The 24,258-nt window shown below is 42.9% G+C and overlaps 1 protein-coding gene across 5 annotated transcripts in view; it reads right to left on the reverse strand.

Moving 5' to 3' along the window:
* HS3ST5 (heparan sulfate-glucosamine 3-sulfotransferase 5) overlaps positions 1 to 24,258 on the reverse strand; it is a 639,160-nt gene that overhangs the window by 26,300 nt on the left and 588,602 nt on the right. For 4 of the 5 annotated variants that reach the window (XM_086926836.1, XM_086926834.1, XM_086926837.1 and 1 more), the window contains one exon: positions 12,363 to 12,501. In XM_086926836.1, the coding sequence (XP_086782962.1) occupies positions 12,363 to 12,469 (107 nt within the window). In that variant the 5' untranslated portion in view covers positions 12,470 to 12,501. Of the gene's footprint in view, positions 1 to 12,362; positions 12,505 to 24,258 lie in introns of all 5 variants that reach the window. The other variant, XM_086926835.1, reaches the window with a different exon arrangement.

Below are 24,258 nucleotides of genomic sequence, written 5' to 3' on the forward strand. Positions count from 1 at the left end.
CAGAAACCGGTCCCCGGTAGCTTGTCTCCTTTCTGGTGAAGAATTGGCTTGGTAGTTTAGTCTGCCCTGTTCCCATGATGCACTGGGCCAGGGACAGACTGATTTGCATATAGCCAGGTTCTGAGCTGGGATGGGGCAGTGAGATAAATAACGGTGATGGATCAAGCCCTGATCTTTGGACTGGGTAAGAGTGGTCTGCTTAATTCAGACACTCTGTTCATCACCACCCCCTTTTCTGAATCGTTTTTGGCCACTATAGGTGTGGCAGGGTATACTCAGACATGAGTCCCTTTCTCACTGCTCCATCAGGATTCAAGCAAGCCGGGCCGAAGACGGCTGAAATGCCAGAAACCGGTCCCCGGTAGCTTGTCTCCTTTCTGGTGAAGAATTGGCTTGGTAGTTTAGTCTGCCCTGTTCCCATGATGCACTGGGCCAGGGACAGACTGATTTGCATATAGCCAGGTTCTGAGCTGGGATGGGGCAGTGAGATAAATAACGGTGATGGATCAAGCCCTGATCTTTGGACTGGGTAAGAGTGGTCTGCTTAATTCAGACACTCTGTTCATCACCACCCCCTTTTCTGAATAGTGTAAAAGATGTCAGAGATGAATAAAAACTGTGGAAAACACATTTATAAGACTTTTTCAAAGTTGCAGGCGGCTTGTTCTGCTCTAGAGCAAAGCTTGTAAGTTGTACCACAAATGCACCTGTTGGACTGCACAGGACACTCATTAATCTCTCGAGCAAAGCACTGACTTTACAAGTTTACCTCTTGACTCTGTTCTAACAGCCTTGAGTGAATGTGTTTACTCATTCTAGATCTCAAACAGATTTGGCCATGATTGTGCAAAGAACGGTTAACCAGGCAAATCAATTTCAACTGCATTCTCTCTCCCACATTGCACCTTTCAACTAATTACTGATATAAATGCACATTTTCAGAATGAAACCATCATGACGTGTTATTCAGAGGACATTCATAGACAGTGTTACCAAACTCTGGACTTAAGATGAACACTGTCTGCCAATGTAAGCTACCAAGCAGGCATGGATCAGAACCTCATCCCACACTCCTTCTCGTCTTTTGCGTTCTGCTGGACAGTCTAAATTTGTTATCCCTAGAATCATACCGATCAGGATGGGTGGTAGGTCCTTTCTTGGGCTCCTCCCTGTGAAACTCTCTTCCTATCTTTATATGGTAGTTTCTGTAGACAAGTGAAGATCTGGTTGTTCAATCAGTACTTCATTCATACTTACTCTTTTTCACTCTTACCTGCCGGCGCCGGGAAAACCCTTGGGTAGCTGAGCGCCTTATACATTTAAATAACATAACATCTATGCAAAGTTCAGCTTCTACTGAATGCCAGTTACTACTGACTCAACGGGGTGCATCTGCCTGAAACTTAATTGCTAAGTAGGAAGTTGATCATGGATTTTAAACTAATGTTGGATTTATGGAATTGCTACTCTTCACCAAAAAACGAAGAGCATAAATTGATCTATAGTTGGGTATTCTCTACAGATAGATCTGGGTTCGTTTTTTAAGTAAATGAAACCAGCATACTTCAAATATGAGGAATAAGACCCTTCTGGTCTTGGTAACCCTAGTAAGTGGTGGTGAAACCCTTGTTAGATTAGTTTGATGGGCGTAAGTGCCTATGATAACATGTCAATCGCGGTTTATCAATAGTAACAGATACCTGTAGCTCGTTTGACAAGTTGAATGTCGTAATGTGTCAAGGACCACTATAGACAGATCTAAACCGAGCATATGAGGCAAACAATTCCATGATGCTGAGATTTTATTAGAAGTGTCTGAAATTCCCCACATAATAATTGCTACATCCCATCTCAAAAGGATTTAATTGGCAAGATGTCAGTCACTTCCAAGTGTACTTGTTTGGCGTTCAATAACAAGAAATGTCTTCCATGCCTTTATGAGAATTGTGTGGAGCCCTGATGGAAAATACATTTTCTCTAAAATAAATTCACTCTAAGGTAAAAGACAAGACCATATTGGTCACCGCTGTTTCACCATCATCTATGGTTTGAAGATTTTCTGAATAATCTGACCCAAGATCAGTGTATGATCTGAAGGTCAGAAAACAATATCCCTTAAAGGAGACCACTCTTGTTAAAATTGAGGACACAAAATATTTTCTGGTTCTGCTCTTTAACTCAATTATGAATGTCCACTCACTATCCACTCATTGCTTTAAAAGTCTACCAGTGCACGCTGCTTATACTCTTCTGCCACAAAACTTGTTTAGACTTATTCATTTGAAAGGGACTGAAAATAAAAAAGGAGTGCTCGAGCCCAAAATATTTGGCTTTTTATGAAAATTTATTTTTTCACATAAACCATAATCCAAGTACGCTGAGTTTGGTTCACAATTGTAAGATATTTATTTTTATATAAAAATATTATTACATTTTCATACTTATGGACAAACAGTTAGCATAAGGCTCCAAAAAAGTCACTGATCAGTGCAGACAAATAGCGTTTGAGCCACAAATTAACAATGCTCGAAATCACAAAACAAGGTATTCCATACTCCTTCCTCAACAAGGAATTCTACCCCTCCCTCAAACTTACCTGGGGTGAACTACATGCCATAATCCTGGATTTCGTCATCCAGCGATTGTCGAAATTGCCTAGTGGGGTCAATGAAAATATCTCTATACCGACACGAATTTGCTCTACTAAGATGAAGATGCTTGACTAAGATGAAGATGCTTGATTAGGATGAAGATGCTCGACAGAAGACAAGGGTCTTCAGGTGTCTATGGAATGATAAAATGTTGGTTTCATGGCAGAGATCCAGAGGACAGTGTTCCTGAGGGGTAGAGCCATGTTGGTGCAAGAAACTTACCCAAAACTATTTCCTGTTTGCCTTAGAAATTGAGAAAAGGTGTTGAGAGACCCACCTTCTACTTCTAGTCCGATGGTATGGATTACAAGTCTTGGTAGGTGTAGCAAATCCCCATTTTCTGCATTGTCACTTCAGATTCTTTAAGGAACCTATTATTGCTGGCATTAGAACTTTGCACTTTGTGCACTATTGCCTTTCCTAACAGGAATAAAGTGCTGGTGCTACCTCTATAAACATGGCTAAATTACCTTATTCCTGATTGACATATTTAACTTGCCAATAAGCCGGCTACTAGAATTATGCAGCACGGGAGGACTGAGTTATGTATCAAGGTTCAGTAAATTATATGTCCAGAAAAGGGTAATTATATGGCGTATTGCAGCACATTATGTGATTGTATTACTTCCTTACTTAGTCATTTTTTCACAGGTTATCGTTGTCTGGGGAAAGGTTTTGCTTCATTTGAACCAAATACAGCAACAAGCAACAGAAAGGAGACAATTGTTACAAACGTTTGTCCACTGCACTGCAACATGTGTTGCCGCGTTTTAGTCACTTTTGATTTAGTTAAACTAAAACAATTTTGTGAAAATCTGCAGAATAAGCAGCAGATGAGGGATTATGTGTCAAATGAGGCAATCCATAAGTATGTGGAAAATGCAGAAGCTGCAAAATTACATTATTCCAGTGGCCCTGACTATAAGGCCTTATATGTTGTACAAAATGCACACTGGGCCAAGAAGTTTAAATCCACTAAAGAACTACAGCGCCTATTGTGCCAATCATAGGGTTGGCCTGTAATCTATGGCTTCAGACCTATCATGTATAGCATGATTGCTGCAGCTTAAAACCCTCCTATTAAAATCAAAATAACACTTTTTGACCGGCTGGAAACCCTGCATTTAAATATTAAGTCACCCCTAACTACTCCTAGTCACTCATAGGGTAGGGTGCCTAATATTTGAAAGTAGTAGAACATGTTAGAAATTACTTTTGGCATGTTCCTCCAGTGACTAGACCTCAAAAACTATTTTCACTGGCAGTGTTATAGCTGGATCTTAGAAAGGGTCAAAGTACAGATTCAAAACTTTCATCAGTAACTTTTGACAGGAAACAGCTAAAATATGAATTCAGTCTATTTGTGATATTTATAAAAATTTCAACTGATTGATGCAGTTAGATGTTTAATAAATAAATATTTAGGAAAAGTAACTTTTAGAAGGTTACCTGTTTCCTGGTAACAGGAAGTGCCTGCAGGCTAATTCGCATAGGCCTGCCAGCAGCTATCCAGCCAGTACTTGACCTTAAAGGGTTGTGAAAACTGTCACATAACAATGACTTAGGGATGGTGACAGAATGGATTGAGTATGGTACATCTGACCCTTATCAGTTCAGGGAGGGCAGTTTTGGTAGGCCTAGGTATTTTTTTTTTAACTTAAAGAGGGCCGAGGTGAAGCCTGTCCATTCACAGTTTACTGTGAGTGGAGACTTGAAGAAGAGTAAACCTTCGTCCCCAACGCCCATACTGGTTGGCCTGGGTCTGAACCCAGTGGGAGGAAAGCTACTCTCAGAACTAGTTTTGAGTGGACTCTGAGGAGGGGACAGTTCATTTCCCTAAACACACTTCAAAACGATACACAGTCTCCCTCCAAGGGTGGAAGTCCTCTGCCTTTTTGGATTTCCTAATGAATGGTGCAATGTGGGATAGTTTGCAGTAACATAAATCGGATGTGCTGCAAAAGTGGGGAGGGTTGCCTCTGGGAACATTTTACCGATTTGGTTAGGAAGTGTCCCGGAATCACCCTTACCCACTAACTTCTGGAAACCATGAATGTGGCACCACAAGGGATTCCCCTCAGAACCCTTTCTGGACCAGCTGAAGATCAGATGAGGAATGGCCCTACTGCCTGTGACATGAGAGGACGCCAAAAGGACTGGAACTGCTCCAGTTTGTATCCAAGACAAAGAAGTGGACTTCAAGAGTGAGTTGGCTGACCTGAAGTGCGCAGGTGAGTAGTGCTAACTGGAACTGGACTGGGCCTTGTTTCTGGCCTCTGTTAAAGTGGGTTGTGGCCCATGAGTACGGCCCGGAAGTGCTGTCCTGGAAGCCTCAGAGTTGAGTCTGAGAAGCTGCTCCAGAAACCCTGAAAAATGGGGACTATGAAAATGTTGGGACTTTCTAGCACTCTGGAGTCATGAGCGGGACATCATGGCAAAGGTGTCCGATTCTGATGCAACTTCATTGATACATCTTCAGGCTTGCCCCAATAGAGGATTTTGAAATCCAAATCAAAGGCCAAGGGCAAGGTTTATCTGTTAGAGGAGAGGAAATTCCAATGCATCGGTGACTGAGTTCCCTTCACATCAATATAGTTGTCTGCCTGCTCGATTTAGATGTGGACGGACCTTAGGTTTGGCCACGGCGGTGATTACTCCATGTCAATCATGGCCAAACTGCTCAGATGGCCCGATGGAATAAGGGCAGTCAGAAAATTGGCTATATGTCATCCATCTACCCAATTACAATAGGCGGACAGATAGACATTTTTACTGACCTTCACCTCCAAGAGCAAATATTTCCATTAGAATGGTGGAATGTGAGATAGTTTGCAATAAGGCAAATGGGATGTGGAGCAAAAGTGAGGAAGGTTACCTCTGGGAATCTTTTTCCCATTGCTTAGGGAGTGTCCCAGAGACACCTCTACTCACTGGCTAGTGGTTGAGGTGCTGAGGTGGAGAATCTCTGTTTGGGTGTTGTTAGGGCATAACTAATTGAAAGGGACAATAAAAGCATAAAATACCCCCTTCGCCATCAGAGATAACTACTATGGCAAGGGTGTCATGATCTTTTTTTATTTTAAATAAAAATCCAGCTTTTTAAAAATAAATGGGAACAGTATTGTGATAAGCATTTGCAGGAACCGCCATGATTGCAGTCCCTGCCAATTCTTTATGACTGCCAGCTAAATTCGGCGGGCAGTATCTCTACCAGGGCAACACAGTAATTTACTCCATTGCCCAGGAGGAGAAATGGGCTGTCTGCCGAAATATTAATCAGGCCCTAGGTCAGAAGGTAAAATCTGTGCCTGAAATGAACTCGAATAGTGTATCCGAGCCCTGCTCCATCGTGGTCAGCCTTCCTTAGACTATCTTTGGTGCTTCATGTTTTTTGTGCTATTTTTATTTAAATCTTTAAAAATTGACATCTCTAGCTCCCATTGATATACATTTGCCATTTGGTGCCATTCTTTGTATTAAAATGTACTCTCTTTTTTATAATTTGGTTTGGGATTTTTAATGTTCAATGCATTGACTTTAAAACTGTTTGGGTACTGCATAAATACCTTACACATTGCCTGTCTGCTCTGTGCCATAGCTGCCAGGGGGCTGAGATGAGGTTAATTTATTAACTTTGAGAGTCACCCTGACAAGCTAGTGTAATTATTCCTGATAGTGGGCGACAGACCGCCCCAATAATAATCCACTTTCATAAAGCAAGGTTGTCTGGTGCTGAGATGCACAGGTCTTTAAAGAACAGGCAATGGGTTTTTAGATTAAATCCTTTGTCCAACAGGGAGTCAGTGATGTGATTCTAGACCTGGGGTGTTATGATCTGTGTTGTTAGATTTGAGGCTGAGGAGCAGCATTGTTTTAAGCACTTCGTGGTACGGCCTAAGTTTTCGCAGCAGGTCGATGAAGACTCCATTGCAATAGTCAATGGGGGCATGGGAATCACAGACGACAGAGCTGGAAGAATACTCTTTGGAAAATAGAGGTGACCTGAGTAGAAAAGTAAAATTTATAGTCAAATAAAACTCATGGATTATTTAGGGATTTGAAAGGGTGGGAAGAGCTGATGGCTGGGGGCAGACAGTAGATAGGATATGTGATTTTCTGGGGCTGAGGTGGAGAACCCACGTTTAGATGTTGTTAGGGCATAACTAATTGTTTGTCATCAGTTTCTATATTTGTTTTAGGCTGCAAGAACTTCACTTTGACTTTCAAGTTCTTTGATTTTTTTCTCATATATTTATGTGTCATCAGCACGCATGTGACAGCTGACAAGTAAAATAGTGTAACATAATGTCTCTATTTAAAGAAAATTATACCTTGCCAACCATAAGCTTTCTAATACTCTGTTATGGATTTGGCCCTTTCTGGTAGATGACTAAGCACATTGCAGACGTGTCTCATTCATCCACCACTTCAAGTAGCACTTCGAGTTGGCGATCTCGGGCTAAGTGCAGCATAGTACTTCTCACAACCCAGACTAACATCTCTTTGCCAGAGATCTAGGGAAAGATCTGCAGCTTCATATCCAGTGGTTCGAGTTGACAATAAAGAAACACTTTCCAGGGATGCTGATGAAGAAAGGCTGAAACACATCTATAAGAGGAAATGGGACAACTGGTTGATGAACGTATCACTCCAGCAGGATATTTGACACTGATGGTGCAAGTGAACGCTTATCAGGAGCATTCACTAATCCCAAAGTCGGCTATGATCACAGTGAAGAGGGATCAATAACCATCAGCCACAATTGAACTTCCACTCTCTTAAAAAGAGGACGCCATTAAACGGTGAATGGAAAGCAACTTTCCTGCAAAACAAAGAGGTCCATGTTGAATCGCTTTATCAAGTTGGTGCAAGCAGGGACTAGGTTGTGACCACTCTGCTGTTGTCGGTGCTTCATTTTACCTCATTAAAATGGAGATATGCACACCCTAGTCACACTAATTCACAGGTGTCTTCACTGAATGTTTGACTCTGAGCCTTTCGACACAAAGGAAATATGTAGGCCATAATTTCTATGAGCACACTGAATGTAATCCAAGAGCAGAGACAAACAATCTGCTGTTCAGGAAATACATAATAACGCGTTTTTCCAGGTCATCATTACCTGGCCTTCTCACAAATGGAGGCCCTGTAACTGAAGAATATGGGAACACCCCAACCCCTTTCTCTAACTACAACTCCTACCGTCTAATCAAGATTTCAAGACTTTGATCATCAGTAGCACTCTGACACATCTGAAAAGGCGGCATTTTATAAAACGCCTAAATAAATAAATAAATACATGTGAACAAAAATATGTAACCCAATGTGAGCACTTTGGATGTCTTTGTCAATTTCACCACTAAGATTGTTTAGTTGCTTTAGCAGTCTGCTACAGAGTGCTCTTTATATGCGGATGGACATGGGTGTCAACGGTGATAGGGCTGACGCAGCCTTTCTTCCTGCCTAGCACATCTTGATTTCTGTAAAGTTATTTCGACTGGCCACCATAAACAGACACAGTATTCTATGTACAACACCCCATGTTTAAGATGCTAAAGCTGCAATACAAATGTTCTCTGCAGAGTACTTCGCTCCTCCCTGGAGTTAGGTTTCTATATCATCTAATGCCTAGCATAAATAGAAAAGTCTACTATATCAATCTTTGGAGGGATGGAGTCCACTATCATTTTGGTGTTCTCTTTTGGAGCACAAGAGGTGGAGTAAATAGTGAAACTTACAAAATATTTACCTGTTTGTGCTCTGGGGGCAGCATGAAATAATACTTAAACTGCAAAATAAGCTAATCGAGCGACAAAATCAGTGGACATCGATTGAGCCTTCCTTTGTTATTTATGAGCCATGTATTACATGGTGTTTCATTTGTAAAAAGATAAAAATAAAAAGGACCCAAAGTTTTTCTTAGGCTCTCATCACCAGCGTTGCTGAATGGCTGCATGCTGGCGGTGCTGAATACCCTTACCAAGGCTGCCTAGGCCGTTGACACCACCTTAAGCCTCTACCACCACCCCACACTTCCTCTCCCCTCATCTCACCCTTGAAGATTCTTTTTCATCCCTACCGTGTCCCTCTGTAAATGTTTCCCTTATCTTTCTCCTCACCCTTTCTCCTTTATCTGCCTTCCTCACTCATCCTCGATGTCAAGGTCTGCTGATAAAAAATAGAACCCCAGTTGCCAAAAATGAGTGGTCTGTCCAACACCTGCAACCACAGTTGCACATTAACTAACAGCTAAAGGTTTTGCAAAAATGTCCTCAGAATCATCTGGTAATCCAAAATTTGTGGTGGAACAAATGTCCCATATCCCTAATTTAGATTCTGATTCTTGGGTACAGTTAAAAAAAATAGAGAGCTTTCACTCATTGCCAAAAAAAATCCCCCAAAAAATCTACAAGATTGCAATGGAAAACCCCTGTCTCGGGCAGTACAGGTTTGTAAGGTTTATTTAAATCACAGCGAGCTCACCTACTTCCCCAGAGAGACGCTGGCTGACAGCAGCTCTATTTCAGGAGACTACAGATGGTTATCCGGGTGTACTCTTGAACTACTCTGCTCGAAAGCTCTTCTGTAATTCCCCTTGAAAGCCGATCCCGGCTCCGAGGGCACTAGCAAGCCTCAGTTTCTTACCTTCAAACGGAGAAAGTCTCAGTTAATTAAAATGGCTAAAGATTCCTAGGCCTCGCAGCCATTTTTCAAGCGAAATCGGAAATCAGCACTTGATGGGCTCCTCCGCCGGCTCATACATAACATTAACTGCCGCTGTAGCACATTCATTGCCCACTCGTAAATTGAGGGAACAGGAAGCATAAATACGTCAGATCCTGTTTTGCTGAGGCCAGAGATCAGTGTACGAACGCGCAAGAACAAAAAGAGTTACTGGAATGTCATGATTTTATGCTATACTGGCTTATCCCTTCCCCACTGAAAATATGTAGAGAAATGCATTTGGAATTTTAAAATACAAGAAAAGAGAAAATAATTGACCGAGGCAGGTAGTAAATACAAACCAAGGAGAAGAGGCTAAGGCAAGGAAAAACAACAGCAAACAGAAGGTTTAAAAGACTTAAGCCCTGATTCCAAGTTGGTCAGAGTTTTCCCACCCCTGAGAAAACTGTTTGTGCAGGGTTCGGAATTCGAAGTTGCCTGTTTATTTACCAACCTCGGTAATAAGGGAGTGCATTAATTGCCTGATTCTTCATTAAACGAGACACCAAAATCCGCTTTATTCCAAAATAACCAAAATAGGTGCTATTTTGGCAACCGATAAATTACGAACCCCTGGGAGTTAGATTGTATTAAAGCGATAAATAGCGCCTACCCCTCTAACAAACTAAAAATCAGAGCTTTAGACCTTCACACCCAGTGCAGGTCTGAATTCCGACACCCTGCAATCATTTCTTTTCGCATGGATTGGAATTATGAGTTGCAAGATAATAATCACACACCCTCGCAATTTCCCCCTGATATATTACCGCATATAAAAGCTGCAATGCTTCATCAGGACCAAAGCTCCATAAAAAAGCCAGTGCAAAAGGATTATTGCAAAAGCTTGGGGAGCCAGACAGGGTCAGATCTAGGGGGCAACGAGACATGGATTGATGCATGGGTGGGTTATGAGGGTAGAGGTTGTCCCTGGAGATGGGAAATAATCTGGAACAGATGAAATACCTTTAGAGGCCAGATATGTAAGAATTTCGGCTGAGGTGGCAGGCCCAAGAGACAATGTGATTGAAGGGAACAATGAATGAAGAGATACTGGAGGGTCGTCGGTCATGGAGAGATGCTCGAAGTTAATGTGAAATGTATGAAGGTGCCAGTTTGACAGACTGTAGTTGAATTCAACTGTCAATAAAAAGATACATTTAAAAAAGCCAAAATATGTGAAATTTTGTGTGTTAAAAAAACACAGTCAATACAGAAGCTTGGGCCTGTAACATATTTCACTGGTGGGTTCTTAGAGGGCCTCTTCGGTTCTTTACAGATGATAGTTGACTAATGGATCTATAAGATCCACCACGACAATAGTGCTTTAATAAAAAAGTATAACCTTGTGGGATAATATCAACGGGGAATCGACCCATCAAATCAATTAACCATAATTTATTGAGTGTGACTATGCAGCTCATTTGGTTAGTTCAGTGGTGGCTCCCTCTTAAGGTCTGGCATAGATGAGAAATTAGAGATGGATCCAGGGAAAGGAATGTAGAGGGATGGGTCGGCCCGGCAGGGTATCTAGTGGATGAAGATGTTTGATGAGCATGGAGTTGTAGGTACTCCCTTCTGACAAGAAGGGGTGGTGTTGGTGTTCAGTGATGAATGATGGCATAAAGTATGGGGGAGCCATGTGCTGTGGGCTGTGTTAGTTGTATGGCACAGAGCGTTTATGTGGTATTAGGGATAAATGTCTGTCAGTGGAGGGGGACAGCCTATCCAGTTGTTTCTTTTAAGAGCTTGAATCTTGTCCCAAAGGTTGAGAATTGGACCTGGGTAGCTTGTCACATTACATTTCCATTGTTTTAGTAATTAATGGTAAGGATGAATTAGTAATTGCACACTGATGAAAACAAGTCTAGTCCTCTCCTGATCACAGGGGAAGGCTGTGCTGCAAGTAGTTTCCAAGGAGTCAAATCCAGAGTATTGAAAATTTGGGTTTCAGGTCTGGAATTCGATTATGGGTATATAGCTTATGTCTTTTGATTACGTCTCAGTGTTGCATGATGCTTTTAGGGTTCTATGACTTATGTCTCTTGATTACATCTCAGCGTTATGGCATGCTTTTGGTGTTCTATGATCTATGTCTTTTGATTACATCTCAGCATTATAGCATGGTTTTGGTGCTCTTCAACCTTTGCTTCTTGATTACAGCTCAGCCTTATAGCAACCTTTCAGTCTTCTACGATTTACGCCTCTTGATTACATCTTAGAGCTATAGCATGTTTTAGAGTGCCTTGACCTGCCATGTTTGATTACATCTCAAAGTTATAGACTGCTCTTCGTATACATTATTGCAAAGCAGTCACAGATCACTTTGGGTGATATGGCCGTCTGGAACCATTGGTGGTATATTGTTAGTACACACGGAACGCAGACAGGTTGCTGGGTGAAGTTCTGAAGCAGCTGTATTTTTTAACTCCTTCCATGCTCATGACGAGCTGAGCTCGTCATGAGCCACGGCGCTCCGGTGCTCATGACAAGCTCAGCTCGTCATGAGCCGTGGAACGCTCGCATGCGGGGATAATTCCCCTGCTGTGCTGAGCGATCCACGGGAACGGGTGAGGTCATGACGAGCTAAGCTCGTCATGAGCACAGGAGCGCCGTGCCTCATGACGAGCTCAGCTTGTCATGAGCATGCGGTCGCCGTGCGCGCCCCCTCCCCCCCAGCACAGCGGGAAAATAACCCCCGCAGCGAAGGGTTTAACAGATTGTTCCTAGTTGCTAATTTAATGGTATCCAAAATTCTGAGTGACTGAGTCCCCCAGGCAGTCTTGAAGCCTATGGAGTAAAGGCATTGTGTGCGAACCACACGAATAAGAGCTTACACCGCTGAGCTGTTTTCTCAGGTATGAGCAGATGGCTCAAAAGTTCTTTCCAGGTAAGCAAACAAATTAGAGTACATGATCATGCACCACATAAGCATATTAACACACATGCACATACTAGGTTTTATAAACATTTAATATTTACTGGACTTACCTATCCAAGCTCCCAACTCTGGCAACTAGATAAAGGAGACTTCCAACAGCCAGGCTGCCTAGCACAAAGAGCTTCTGTCTCAGCAACGCCTGCTGTTTGAATAGCATGGCCCTCCATCAATCTTCAGGACTTCTTCATTCTGCTGGGACCAGATTAGAAAAGCACACATCAACACATTGCCATATACATACCGACGACTGCCTCTAATGGAGACAATACAGTACCATCTCTTGCTTCGGGCATCGTATTTATGAATTTGATTTTGAGTTAAATACTTTATTTTGGTCGGAGATCATAAAAGCAACACAAGACAGAAAACCCATTGTAATATTAGTCAAGTTAATACAAGCTAAAAGTTTCAGATAAGACAACGACAATTTAAAAATGTTCAATGAAATAAAATCTATGTGCAAAGTCAATTTTAGGAGTAAAACACAACTTTAAAAGCAAAAGCGGCATAAAGACACGATTTTGTTGTAAGGTACATCATTTATCAGCAGATTATATTTACCGGTCAGCTGGAAAAAAATTACATTAACAGCTATCATGTCTGTAACTAATCCCTTTCTTCAAAGTTTAGCATCTGACATTTGCGTGAGTATCCTGACACGGATGATGGGCCAGATTGCTTCTAGGGATTTAGCTACAGAGAAGACCACATAAGACCCAGTGTCTGACCTACAGATATGTAAGTCTTGTTTATGGAGGTGTATCCCAGAGTATCTACACAGGGTTCCAATCCAGCATCTCTGTTGTCTAATGAATGCTGGGCAGAAAAAGAGCAGGTGTCTTCTGTTTCCTGGTCCGCTCGGTAAGCTGGACAAGCTGCACTACTTTCTGGGTGAAACCTCCATTTACAGGTAAAAGAGGCGAGTGTCAGAGTACCTTGCCTGGATTGTATATACAACAATCTAGTAAATGGTGGTTTGATCTTACCCAAATAGGTTTCAAACCTTGGCTCGCATTTGCGTTACAGCAGGAACTCAGATAAGCTACCCTAATTTATGAATTCAAAAAACACACATGCACACACCATTTTCTGCTAACATCAAGGCCTAGATCTACACAGACTTTGCGTCAGGTTTGCATTACTTTTTCAAAACAGACCCGAAGCACAGTCTACTGGGGGGATTTACAATCCAGAATACATCAGATTTTTACCTTTCCACACAACAAAGCACATCCACTTCAATTCCTGTACCACTTTACATGAAATCTGTGTAAACCTGGCCTAAATCGGGGCCTTTTCAGAGCATAGGTGCCCTAGGTGGTTGCCTATTGTGCCACCTGTTGGAGTGAGGTGTAAAAAAACTTACCTCATCCATGGCCCAAAATAATTTGAGACGGCCTTTGTTTAAAAGGTAGTGTGACTGCACTGGAATTTTTTTTTGAAACAACATGGTGTCTCTTTATCCGGTGGTTGACTCTGAACATCATCAGTCATATTACCAAGGGCCTGACAGGCCTTTAAAATTCATGTTGTGTAAGCCATACTAAGGCTAGGGGTACGAGTCCTTAAAAGTCAAAGACCTAATTTAGATACCTATGAGAAATCTTAAGTTTCCCCAAGACCTATTGAAAAGAAGGGAGCAGTTACATGATTTTCGCAGTTATTTTTCACAATTGCTCAAACCTTTCTGGAACTAAAGTTAAGCACATAAATTCGGGGGGGGGGGCGGGCGGGGGGAGGAGTCAGAATAAATAGGAAAGTTTTGTGAATACCTACAAAGTTAATACCTTGTATGTGTTTATCATCTTCCGAAAAGCCAACCCCCACTCTGTCTTGGAAATATCCATGCTCCCGCCCCTCACCTTTATAATACAACTGAGGAAAACCTACCATGCTGGCAGATTTTTAGAGATGAGTGGGAGTCAGACTCTAATGCTGCTGTGGAGTCTAGATATAGAGAGGTTTGGGTGCTTAATAAGCACTACAGAGTATAGACTATGACATCTACAGACATGAATGTCCTCTGGGCATTATATAGTTCTAATGAGTGGAGATAGGATATTTACACCCACAGATGGAACTTTTTCTTTACATATATTCAGATTCGAGCCCTATGGAACCAGTAGAAGCTACCAGTGCAACTGCATGTAACACCAATATTGTGGGGTTCAATGTAGTATATGTATGTAATATGGAAAGTGTTCTTTTAATTGCCGGAAAATACCAGAGAAGATTTTCCGAAGAATGGTTTTATTAATGGTTGAGCATAAACACCTGGGTATATTCCTGAGTCTCAGCTATACATTATTATAATCGTTTTCGAGCATTTTATTGGCATTACATAACTATCTGGCTTCAAACAGGTTATACTTACACGTCGCTGTAACAACTGCCTTAACCAACTTAGCTATCTTCCATCTGGGTTAAATATGCTACCCAGGGCACAAGTCCTAAAAAAAAGAAGTGGGGGGACGCTGACGTCACAACAGGAAGTGACGTCACGAAAGGTGGCTACTTCCCAAGGGCTTCCTTGAGCTGCGTATCATCTTTTAGTCAATCTTTTGGTCACACAACACTAGAAAAAATATGAAATATGAATGTGTGGCTCCATTTGCTCCAGTTATCGTGCTCCCGATAAATAAGTGGGGGAACGCCGTCCACCCGCGTGGTACCCCGACTCGAGCCCTGATGCTACCTTATCTGGCTAATATTCACAAATTCGGAGCTCCCTTCTTTCCTCTTGCTAACCCCTCTTTCTGCCTTGTGCCTTCCATATACCCCCTCTCTACTGACCTTCCCTCACACCAGCCGTCTTTTGAAGATCTGTGTCCTTCTCCCAAAATCTTGAATTCATTCACCTGTCTCTGCTAAGCTTTACTTACAGAAAGCGAGCAAGAGAGAGAGAGAGAGAGAGAGAGAGAGAGATAGAGAGAAGAAAAATGCAGGAAGAAGGTAGAGGATAGAGGGAGAAGGAGAGGACGGACTGTGAGAGGGGGCGAAAGATATGGATGCGTGCCCGCGGCGAGGAAGACTGACTGTATGGCATGTTTGGAAGGTGGAGCTGCTATGAGAAAATCAAGCGAGTCTTGCAGGTAAAGTTTATTCAGTTGCTAAAAAAAAAGCTGTCAACTTTTTTTTTATTAAAACATTTTAATTAAAGGACTGCCAGACTTGGCAACACTTGGCTGGTCGAAGGTTTCATTGCACACACGCTGCATATTTTAAAATCGTATTTATAACATAAACATGAGCATAATATTAGATTATGGTTCAAGAACAGGAGACAAATGAAAAGATACGCGTGTTGCGTGATGCCAAACGAAGATGACGCTGATGATGGGAGGGAGGGATGAAAGTACTTTATAGCCCTATAGCCCTCAATGTAGAGTGCAGACCCAGCCAGAAGCAGGGCCGGACTGGGAACCAAAATCGGCCATGGCAAAGTGCTCGGCCAGCCCCCCTGGTGGTTGGAGGTTGGGCCGAGCTGTTTGCCAAGACCGGTTTCTGAAGATTTTGTTACAGGGCCCATATTGCAGCTATGCTGCAAAAATGTCCCTGTAACAAAAACAGCCCCCTGCGGCCCAAAACCGACAACCACCCTGGTGGCCCACCAGGGAAATGCTTGGTGCCCGCTACAGCCAGTCCGGCCCTGTCCAGAAGTGTAGAAACAAATGTCTTCAGCGTGAGCAGCACCCGGGCCACAATTCTCTCTCACACACATACAATCGCACTTACACAAACACCCTCTCACCCACGCTTGAGCACACACAAACCACAGTGGCACAGACACACGTGAGCACATGCAGACATATAAAACGCATTTTGTGCACCTCATCTTGGATATCCTGTAGTACTTTGGTGTACACTTAAACGGTCCGTTTCACACAGAAGTATTTACAAGTACTGGACGTAGCACTACAGGAGCCACATTATACATGCGGCGTAATTTCCTTCATTGCGGTGGGCGCAACTTTTAAAAGGTCTGCCCATAGCAATGAAGGGAAATGCGCCGTATTATGTTGACTGCGTTGCCATCAGGGCAGCCGTGAACTCCACTCATGTGAAAAATGGAACAGCTGCTTTGAAGCTGCTCTCTATTTTCACAGTGCAGACGGTAACCCCTCTCACTTTGAAGGAGGTTTAGAGATCCCCTTGCAGGCGGGTGCACTCAGGGACTCCACCCGACTGCAAGGGGATGGCTCGGGGGGTCTATGTGACCCACTTTCCCCCCTCCAGAGGCCTGATCTCAGGGGTCAGACTGACAGTGCACCACCCGGCCACCTTTTAGGTGGCGCACTGTCAGTGAGCCTTCTGAGAGCTTCTTTGCCTCTGCACCCGTGTCTGTAATTCGGCGCTGGACCAGAGGCAAGGAGATTTCCTCATTTACATAGGGCCACACCACATGCAACTGAGGGACTGCCCTCTTGAGGAAGCGACGGTGCTGGATGTGCGCCAGCTCTATCAGTATTACTGACGGGGCCCCACAAGCGTCTGCGGCCTCTTCTGTAATACCAAAGTGCCCCGGGGTACGCACAGCAGGGGCAAACGCCCGTTGCACCCCCGGGGCACTTTGTGTAATACTGCCCCAAGAGTGTTATTTGATACATGCTTGCATGCCTCTGTCTACTGGCCCCAAAATACCCCCTTCCCAATTAGCAAGTGTGCAAAGCGGGCAAAATCAATTCTATTTGTACCAATTGTATACATATATTAACTGAATATTCACACTTTATTTTAGAGCCGATTCATAAAGTAATGTAAGAATACACAGAAGGGTGCGATAAGCGTACACATTTATGCTCTCATTGGAACTTTTTAGGTAATGGTAGACGTTCAAGATTAAATGAGGCAATAGCCTAGTCCACCGTGTCATCTAGGTCCCAGTCTTTGAGCCCTTCAAAATGTGGGTGCTCTCAAATTTCCCATTCTTCTTAAATCATTAAATGCAGAATTTGAGTTTTTGGGCTCATAGCAATTCCCTCATCCCCTGCTCTATCCTGTCCTTTACAATCCTGCATGCAACTAATTAATATTTCAGTTGTCAGTAGCTACTGTGACCTGGATAGAAATTCAACAAGACAAGGAGGAAAACTGATGCTATTTATAGACTTTGCAGGGTAGTTGTTTTTATTTGAGAAAAGGCACAGATGCAGATTTTTACACACCAGTGAATGTGTCATGAGGATCAGCGCTGGCTCAGCACAGAGCCACACATCTGTTTTTTAGGGCTGGCATTAGCCAAGACCTTTATTTAAAGGGGCCTTCAGCCAGCTGTCTTCATTCATTGGTCTGTTAAAGTGTCATTCATATTTTACATCCAACTACAGTACACAACATGGAGCAGTGGGTCAGCCTACTTTAGCCACTGGATAACTTCACTTTGAGTGACTGCATTTTGCTCTTTTACAAGGAGGACATCCACACATAATGAAGTTCCCTTCAGTGCCAGTATTATCGTTTTCACTTTATGATTACTTTGGTTTTGTCTTTGTGTCTAGAGCTTGATGTAATAGCAGAACGCTTCTACCAACTCTTCCATGTTCTTTTTTGATGAGGCACAAGGCACATTCTCACTTTATCAGCTCCTGACTCCTAATAATGCTGTTGTAAATTCCATTTGGAGTGGACTATATTTATCTGACGCTCCTATTTCATAGCATACCAAATTGTATCCAATTGAAACTGTTCTTTATAAAGTTATCCTCTTTCCACCATTCATCTATGGGGCTGCACAGACTCAGTGTGAATTTGCGCCATAACAATCGCAAAATCTTTTTGTGACTTGTACGTATTACCTCACTCCTATCATACACAAATTACAAATATGCCCCTTCTTTGACCATTGTCTAACCAATGATCATTATCTTGACACTAAACCACTAGACTGTTTATAATCTGTTAAAAAAATGTATCATAATGCATTCATATAATGCATACGTACATTTCTTTGGTGCTGAACTTAATTTGTTTGGACTTGAACTTGAATTATGTTTCACAATGTCAAAAATATTTTCATTTAACAGATTTCATTTGATATAATCTTGTGATTGGTTAATTACACCTATATCACACAATATTATTGCATACCGTAATTTGGGTTTGCCTTTGACCTATGCCCTTCCCCCTTTCTTTCTCTTTCCCTTGTCCCTCTCTTTGCAGTTCTATAACTCTTTTTTCACTCTTTTTCTCATTTTCAATTGGCTTTATATGCAACTAATCTTTCACGGTTATCTAATGTTGTATACATTTTTATACAACCAGGGCCGGACTGGCTACTGGGTGTTTTGGAATGCTGCTGAGCTGGGGGCTGATTTCATTGATGGGGACCGGCGTCAGAGGCGCAACTAGAGCCAAATTTCCGGGGGGCTAAGAAAAAATTTCGGGGGCGGCTTAACATTTAATCAGTAGTCAGAGTGGAGCGGCAAGGCCTCCAATAAGGGGTGAAACAACAGCAAGGCCTAATTAACATTCAAATGGTCTTTTAAAGACCTGTGAAATGTTCGGGTGTGGCTGTGTGTGTGCCCGGGATCTGTCTCATCCCGTGCTGCCACACACGACGGGGAAGGGCTGAAGCCCGGTGAGTCCAATGGGTGTTGCGCGCCTGACCTGCGTGTACTGAACGAAATTCGTTTTGCTTTAATTATTTTGAAGTACACGCAGAGTTGAAATCACCGTTTGCTGTAAAAATAAAGCTTAGGAGGAACAATGCGAACAGCCAGGACGCCAGCAGCAACTGATAACTGTTAAGGGTTAAATACATAATTGTCTCTCAGTGCTTTGCCTGGCTTGTTCTTGCAAAGGGCAACATCTTCCGATAGCCACAATGTACTTACATGGATTTCTAATGAAAAGAAGAACCAGTGCCTGCAGAGAAGGGACTCATCTACAAGAAGAAACAGGCATTGGCAAAACCAACAGGTCTCGCCTACGCGAGATCATTTGGATTTGGCAATGCTCTTTTTTATCCATGTTGTACAGCAGTGTGCCAGCTGTGCAGCATGGATGGAAATAAAAAAGAGAGCTATGGCGCTGTCAACACTGGCCATGTCACGGTGCTTTTCTGTTTTTACTTTCAACCGTGCTGCACAACAACCGTGCTGCTGTAAACAATGGCTAAAAATATTGACAAAGCTAAGTAACTCTCATGCATGTGAGAGGTATTTGGCTTTATCAATGTTTTTTATGTGCCACGACAGGAGGGCAGGCAAAGCGGGACAAGGTGGCAGGGCTAGAGGGGGCAAGAAAGAATCTGTCAGGATGTTGCGAGTTAAGTAAAATTAAAAAACTAAAAAGATGGCAGCATTATAACTCTTTTTTGTTATGGCAAGTAAGGGTGGGCCAACACGAGCAGTGGGAGGAGAGGGGAAGGGGGCAAGCAACATGAGGGACAGTGGGAGGAGGTTGGGAAGGGGCTAATAACACTCTGGAGGGGATGCCCAGCAAGATGACGGACAGCAGGAGGTGGGCAGGAGGGGCAAGCAACATGAGGAACAGCGGAAGGAGGGTGAAAGGGGACAAGCAAGACCACATACAACTGGAGGTATGGGACATGCATCAGAACATGGTAGCAGGTGGGAGGGATGGAAGGAGCAACACAATGTGGGAGGGAGGGGGCAGGAGGAGTGAAGCAGCACAACATGGGAGAGAGTGGGAGGAGCGGGGCAACAGCAACAATGCCGGAGGAGAGTAGGGCAAGCAATGACAACAGAGAAAGCAACGAGGACAAGGCAGGCAACTTAAAGAAATAGAAGCTACCTCTGAAGGCTGTGAGTAAGGATGAAATCCAATTGAGGGCCTCCTCTTGGATTTTGATCTGATGGAGCCTCTTGATCAAGGTGTTGTTCAAGGACAGGCTGGGAGAGGGAGCACAGAGATGGGCCTGTAGTTTATGAGCTTGTTTGGGTTGCCAAATGGTTTCTTGAGGAGGGGTGTGACTTCAGCGTGTTTCCACTGTAGCTTGTCGCTGATGGTCTTGTTGCTGAGGTTCTACATGTGGTGGGGACAGGGGTTCGTGGGCACTCTTGAGTGGATAGAATGCACAATATCAGTGGTGCTCTGCGTGATGAGCTGGTACCAAGCGGTGATCCGTTGGTCGGAGATTGTGACTGTGGGAGTGAGGAGGCTGGGGTTGTCTGCTGTGCTGGGCTCGGGTTCGCCAGATGAAACCAGTAGCAAAACAAGGGGCAAATGGAATATCGTGTTTTATTTCCAATACCTAATTTGACCTGGTGGTTGCCGGTTGAATTCACTGGCACTTATTTTTTGAGACCGGCACATATTTTCCTTTATCATTAATTTTCCAAGAGCAGTAAATGGAAAAATATATAAAATGGAACGGAGTGGAAGTAAGAAAAACTGTCACAAAGGGAGAAAACAGGAACCTGCAATAGTAAGATAAAGGTGAAGGATTTAAGAGGCATGAGGCAGATTTAATACTATGCAACCTTGGTATTAAGCGCACCAACATTTAATTGCACCGGCCACGGTCTTCTGAGCAGAGCTTTGGGAACCGGCATTCATTCATTTACAAATTAAGCACCAGATATTCAAAAGCGTAGCATCCAATTTTGGCAAAATTGCATATTTTAAGTAGTTTACTCTTGTGCTGGTGTCACTGCATTGAATTTGTACATGAGAGTGTACTTCACACACTAATGTCACCTAAGACTCTACTCTCTTTCCTTTGTGCTGTGGGGCAACACTTAGGTTCACTTAAAAAAACAATGTACAACTCTCTAAATGGCCCTGCATAGAATGTTACTGTTCGTGCAATGCGGCCACGGCCGGACTGGCCGTAGCGGGCACCGGGTGTTTCCCTTGGGGGCCCCCAGGCTGGGGGCCGATTTAGGGCTCATGGGGGGGGGCTGTTTTTGCTACTGGTGGCAAGCAGTATCGGCCCCCGTTACAAAATTGGACGAAACCGGCCCCGGCGAACAGCTCGGATCCAGCCCCTCTCCCCCCCATGGGGTCTGACCGAGCAGTTTGCTTTGGTTCCCAGTCTGGACCTGAATGCAGCACTGCAAGTTTTCCTGCCGCACTGAGCTGTCCAAATCTTCTTAAACTGAGTGAGTTTCTTGCTAGGTCCTGCAATTTAGACAGGCATTTTTAAGTAGCAAGCACGCCTTAACCATCTACTAATCAAAATGCGACAGCCAGGCATTATTTCCTGATTTTTAAATCAGGTACCATGAAAGGATTTGTTCCCAGTGAATACAAATCTCTTTGACAGTGCAGTGGACATGCATATCCAGTTTCACATCCTGAGGATTTATGAGAACACTTCATAATTATTTTTACCTTGGGAGCAAATGGTCATTAGAGTACCCAACTGAATACTTACTGACTTCTCACTTATCTATCACTTCTATTTCTCACAAGCCATGGGGACTGATCACCAGTAGGCCATGCCAGGTGCGATAAAAATAGGACAGAGATGTTTGCAACTTATGAGATGCGATAATTGTCACATATTTTGAATTTTCGGGGAATAACATCCATATTCTTGTGCCAAAATCCACATGTCCCAGTAAATACCACACTTTTCCTCTTTGTTAAATTCCAGCAAGTTTGACTTGTATTAACAAAGGGTATGATCTTTATCACACCTTGCAATTACCAGGTATGAGAAAGTTCACACCATTTAACGGCCACTTTGCAATCAGGCCCAGGGTAGCACAGAAATACATTTTTTATGTGCTGCCTAAACAGTAATATTGTCGCTAAGTATTAGCCTGTGCTATGAGGTGTATGTTGAAGCCAGGAGCTTCGGGGAGAGGAGTTGGCATGAAGGCTAGTGGGGTCGACCTTGAATCTGTGGAACTGGGTTCAAGTCTCGGCAACAACGCTGAACATCCTGTGATTCTGGGCAAATCACTTCATCTCCCCATGCCTAACAAATAAAAACAAAGAATGAATGAATGTGTTCTCATGTAATACAACTGGTGCTTTGTGAAGCTCTCTGATACTGGATACCTTCAGGTCAAGTTTGCACTATATAAAACTCTGTAAAATAAATAAAAATAAAAGGAGCACCCACAGGGGTATGCCATGACTGCTGCCTTAGCTTTTAAGAATATCACACCCTTATTGTGTTTTTTGTAGGATTTTTTCAAGATGTCTTTGCTTTTTGAGCTCCATGTCTCCTGCACTCTTTAAACACTACAGTCCTTAATTTGTAATTGATAAACTTACGGTTCCTGTGCCAGATAAACCATGTGGCGGTTTCATAATCAGCCTATCAAATCCATGAAGGTTTGGAGTTTTACCTTAAAGAGGTCTGGAGTCTCCATATGTAATTGCTGATCACTAGTTTCAGGAGGTCAAATATTTTTTGACCAAATATTCATCACAATCAGTAAAAGTGCATAATCTGTTGCGCTGATCACTGTCAGAGATCTTATTGTTGGATACTCGATAGGAAGGTAGATGGGGCTGTAAGGGAAAAATTGGGTTTTAAGCCTTTTGTTAGATTTTTTTGCAAAAGTGGTGAGTAGTCTTAAAAGTTTAGTCAGTAAACCAGGGTCTAGAATAAGGGACCCAAATCTATTGCTCCAGTGGGGCCTTTTGATCAGAACAGAACTCTCTTTGTCTTGCCTTCCATGGTTGAAGATGGAGGCAGTTCTTTTGGAAAGGTTCAACTTCGGGCTTTCACTTTAGGACGTTCAACTTTGGTAAGTTTGAGAGTAGGGTATGCCAGGGCTTGGTCACGGGTGCATGCTTGCTATACCTTAATCTGTATGGACTGATATTCCTGATCAGTGGTTCTTAAGCTGTGGTCCGAGGACCCCTGGGTGTCCACGTGGCCTATTCAGGGGTTCCACAACTGTTTTCCAAAATTAAATATTATTAACATTACTAAAATATTTTACAAATAAAGAAGCAATATTAAACATCTATATTTTAGTGTGAATTAAAAAAAATTCAATATTTGAGTATTTGTTGGTGTGTACTTGTTTCTATATTTTTATGCATTTTTCGAGGCTGAAGTCATAGAAATTGCTTAGGGAGACTCGAGGGAGTTCCCTGAATGTCATTAGTGATTCAGCGAGGGTCCACAAAAGCTAAAAATTTAAGAACGTCTGCTCTCAATGGCAGTAGGTAATGCTATGCAGATCATGCTGTCCCTTTAAAACATTGTGTAAAACTGGACGTGAGTTACAAGCTCCTATGCGCATCAAGAATGCTGCACAATTCTTACATTTATGGCCTTTTGGACTAAATAAGAATAGAAGTTTAGTGTTTATGTCACAGGGCTGCATTTCAGCAAGGTTCGTGCTCTACATTTTATGATGCATATAAAAAGCGCTTGGATTGGCTTCAGAAAGCACAGGATGTGGCAGCAAAATTACAAAGCCCACGCCTAGGACAGGTTCATGGCTTTTCCCTGGTCCTTGAGCTTTCAAGTACCTGTCTTCTAATGCAAAATATATTTGTATAATAAAAAAGGAGGCCTGACCTGTTCATTCAAGGTATGTTAATGTCAAATCCTGGAGCTGCCTGGCCAAGTTAATGTCTTTCCCCAGAATGTATTATTTATTCATAGAAGGAGCTGCTTTTATGAAAACCAGAGAGGGCCCCGCATAAAGTTAAGGACCTATGCCCCACAAAAGCTTTTGATATGTCTGCCTAGGCTAAAATGAGTCAGAATTGTGTATGTGAGGGGAAGGGGAGGGGGATTTAGCGGGAACTAGCTGAAACAAACATTACGCTTATCTTGCTGCTTGCAGTCGTTGTGCTGTAGCCAGTCTGGCTACTGTTCTTTAAAAGTGGTCATACAGTGCTTAATTTGTAAAATAAAAAAGTGTCAGGGCTTTCGCCAGGAGGCCACTGTGGCATGTCTGCCGCTGCGCATTAAGGTGACCAAGAGCTCTGACCTCCTGGTCAGGACACAGCTCTCCCCTTGCGCAGCCCCGTCTTAGACCCTCTGCCCCCAGCACTGCCTCAGGC

Source organism: Lissotriton vulgaris, chromosome 6, assembly GCF_964263255.1.
Source record: "Lissotriton vulgaris chromosome 6, aLisVul1.2, whole genome shotgun sequence".
NCBI lineage: Eukaryota > Metazoa > Chordata > Amphibia > Caudata > Salamandridae > Lissotriton > Lissotriton vulgaris.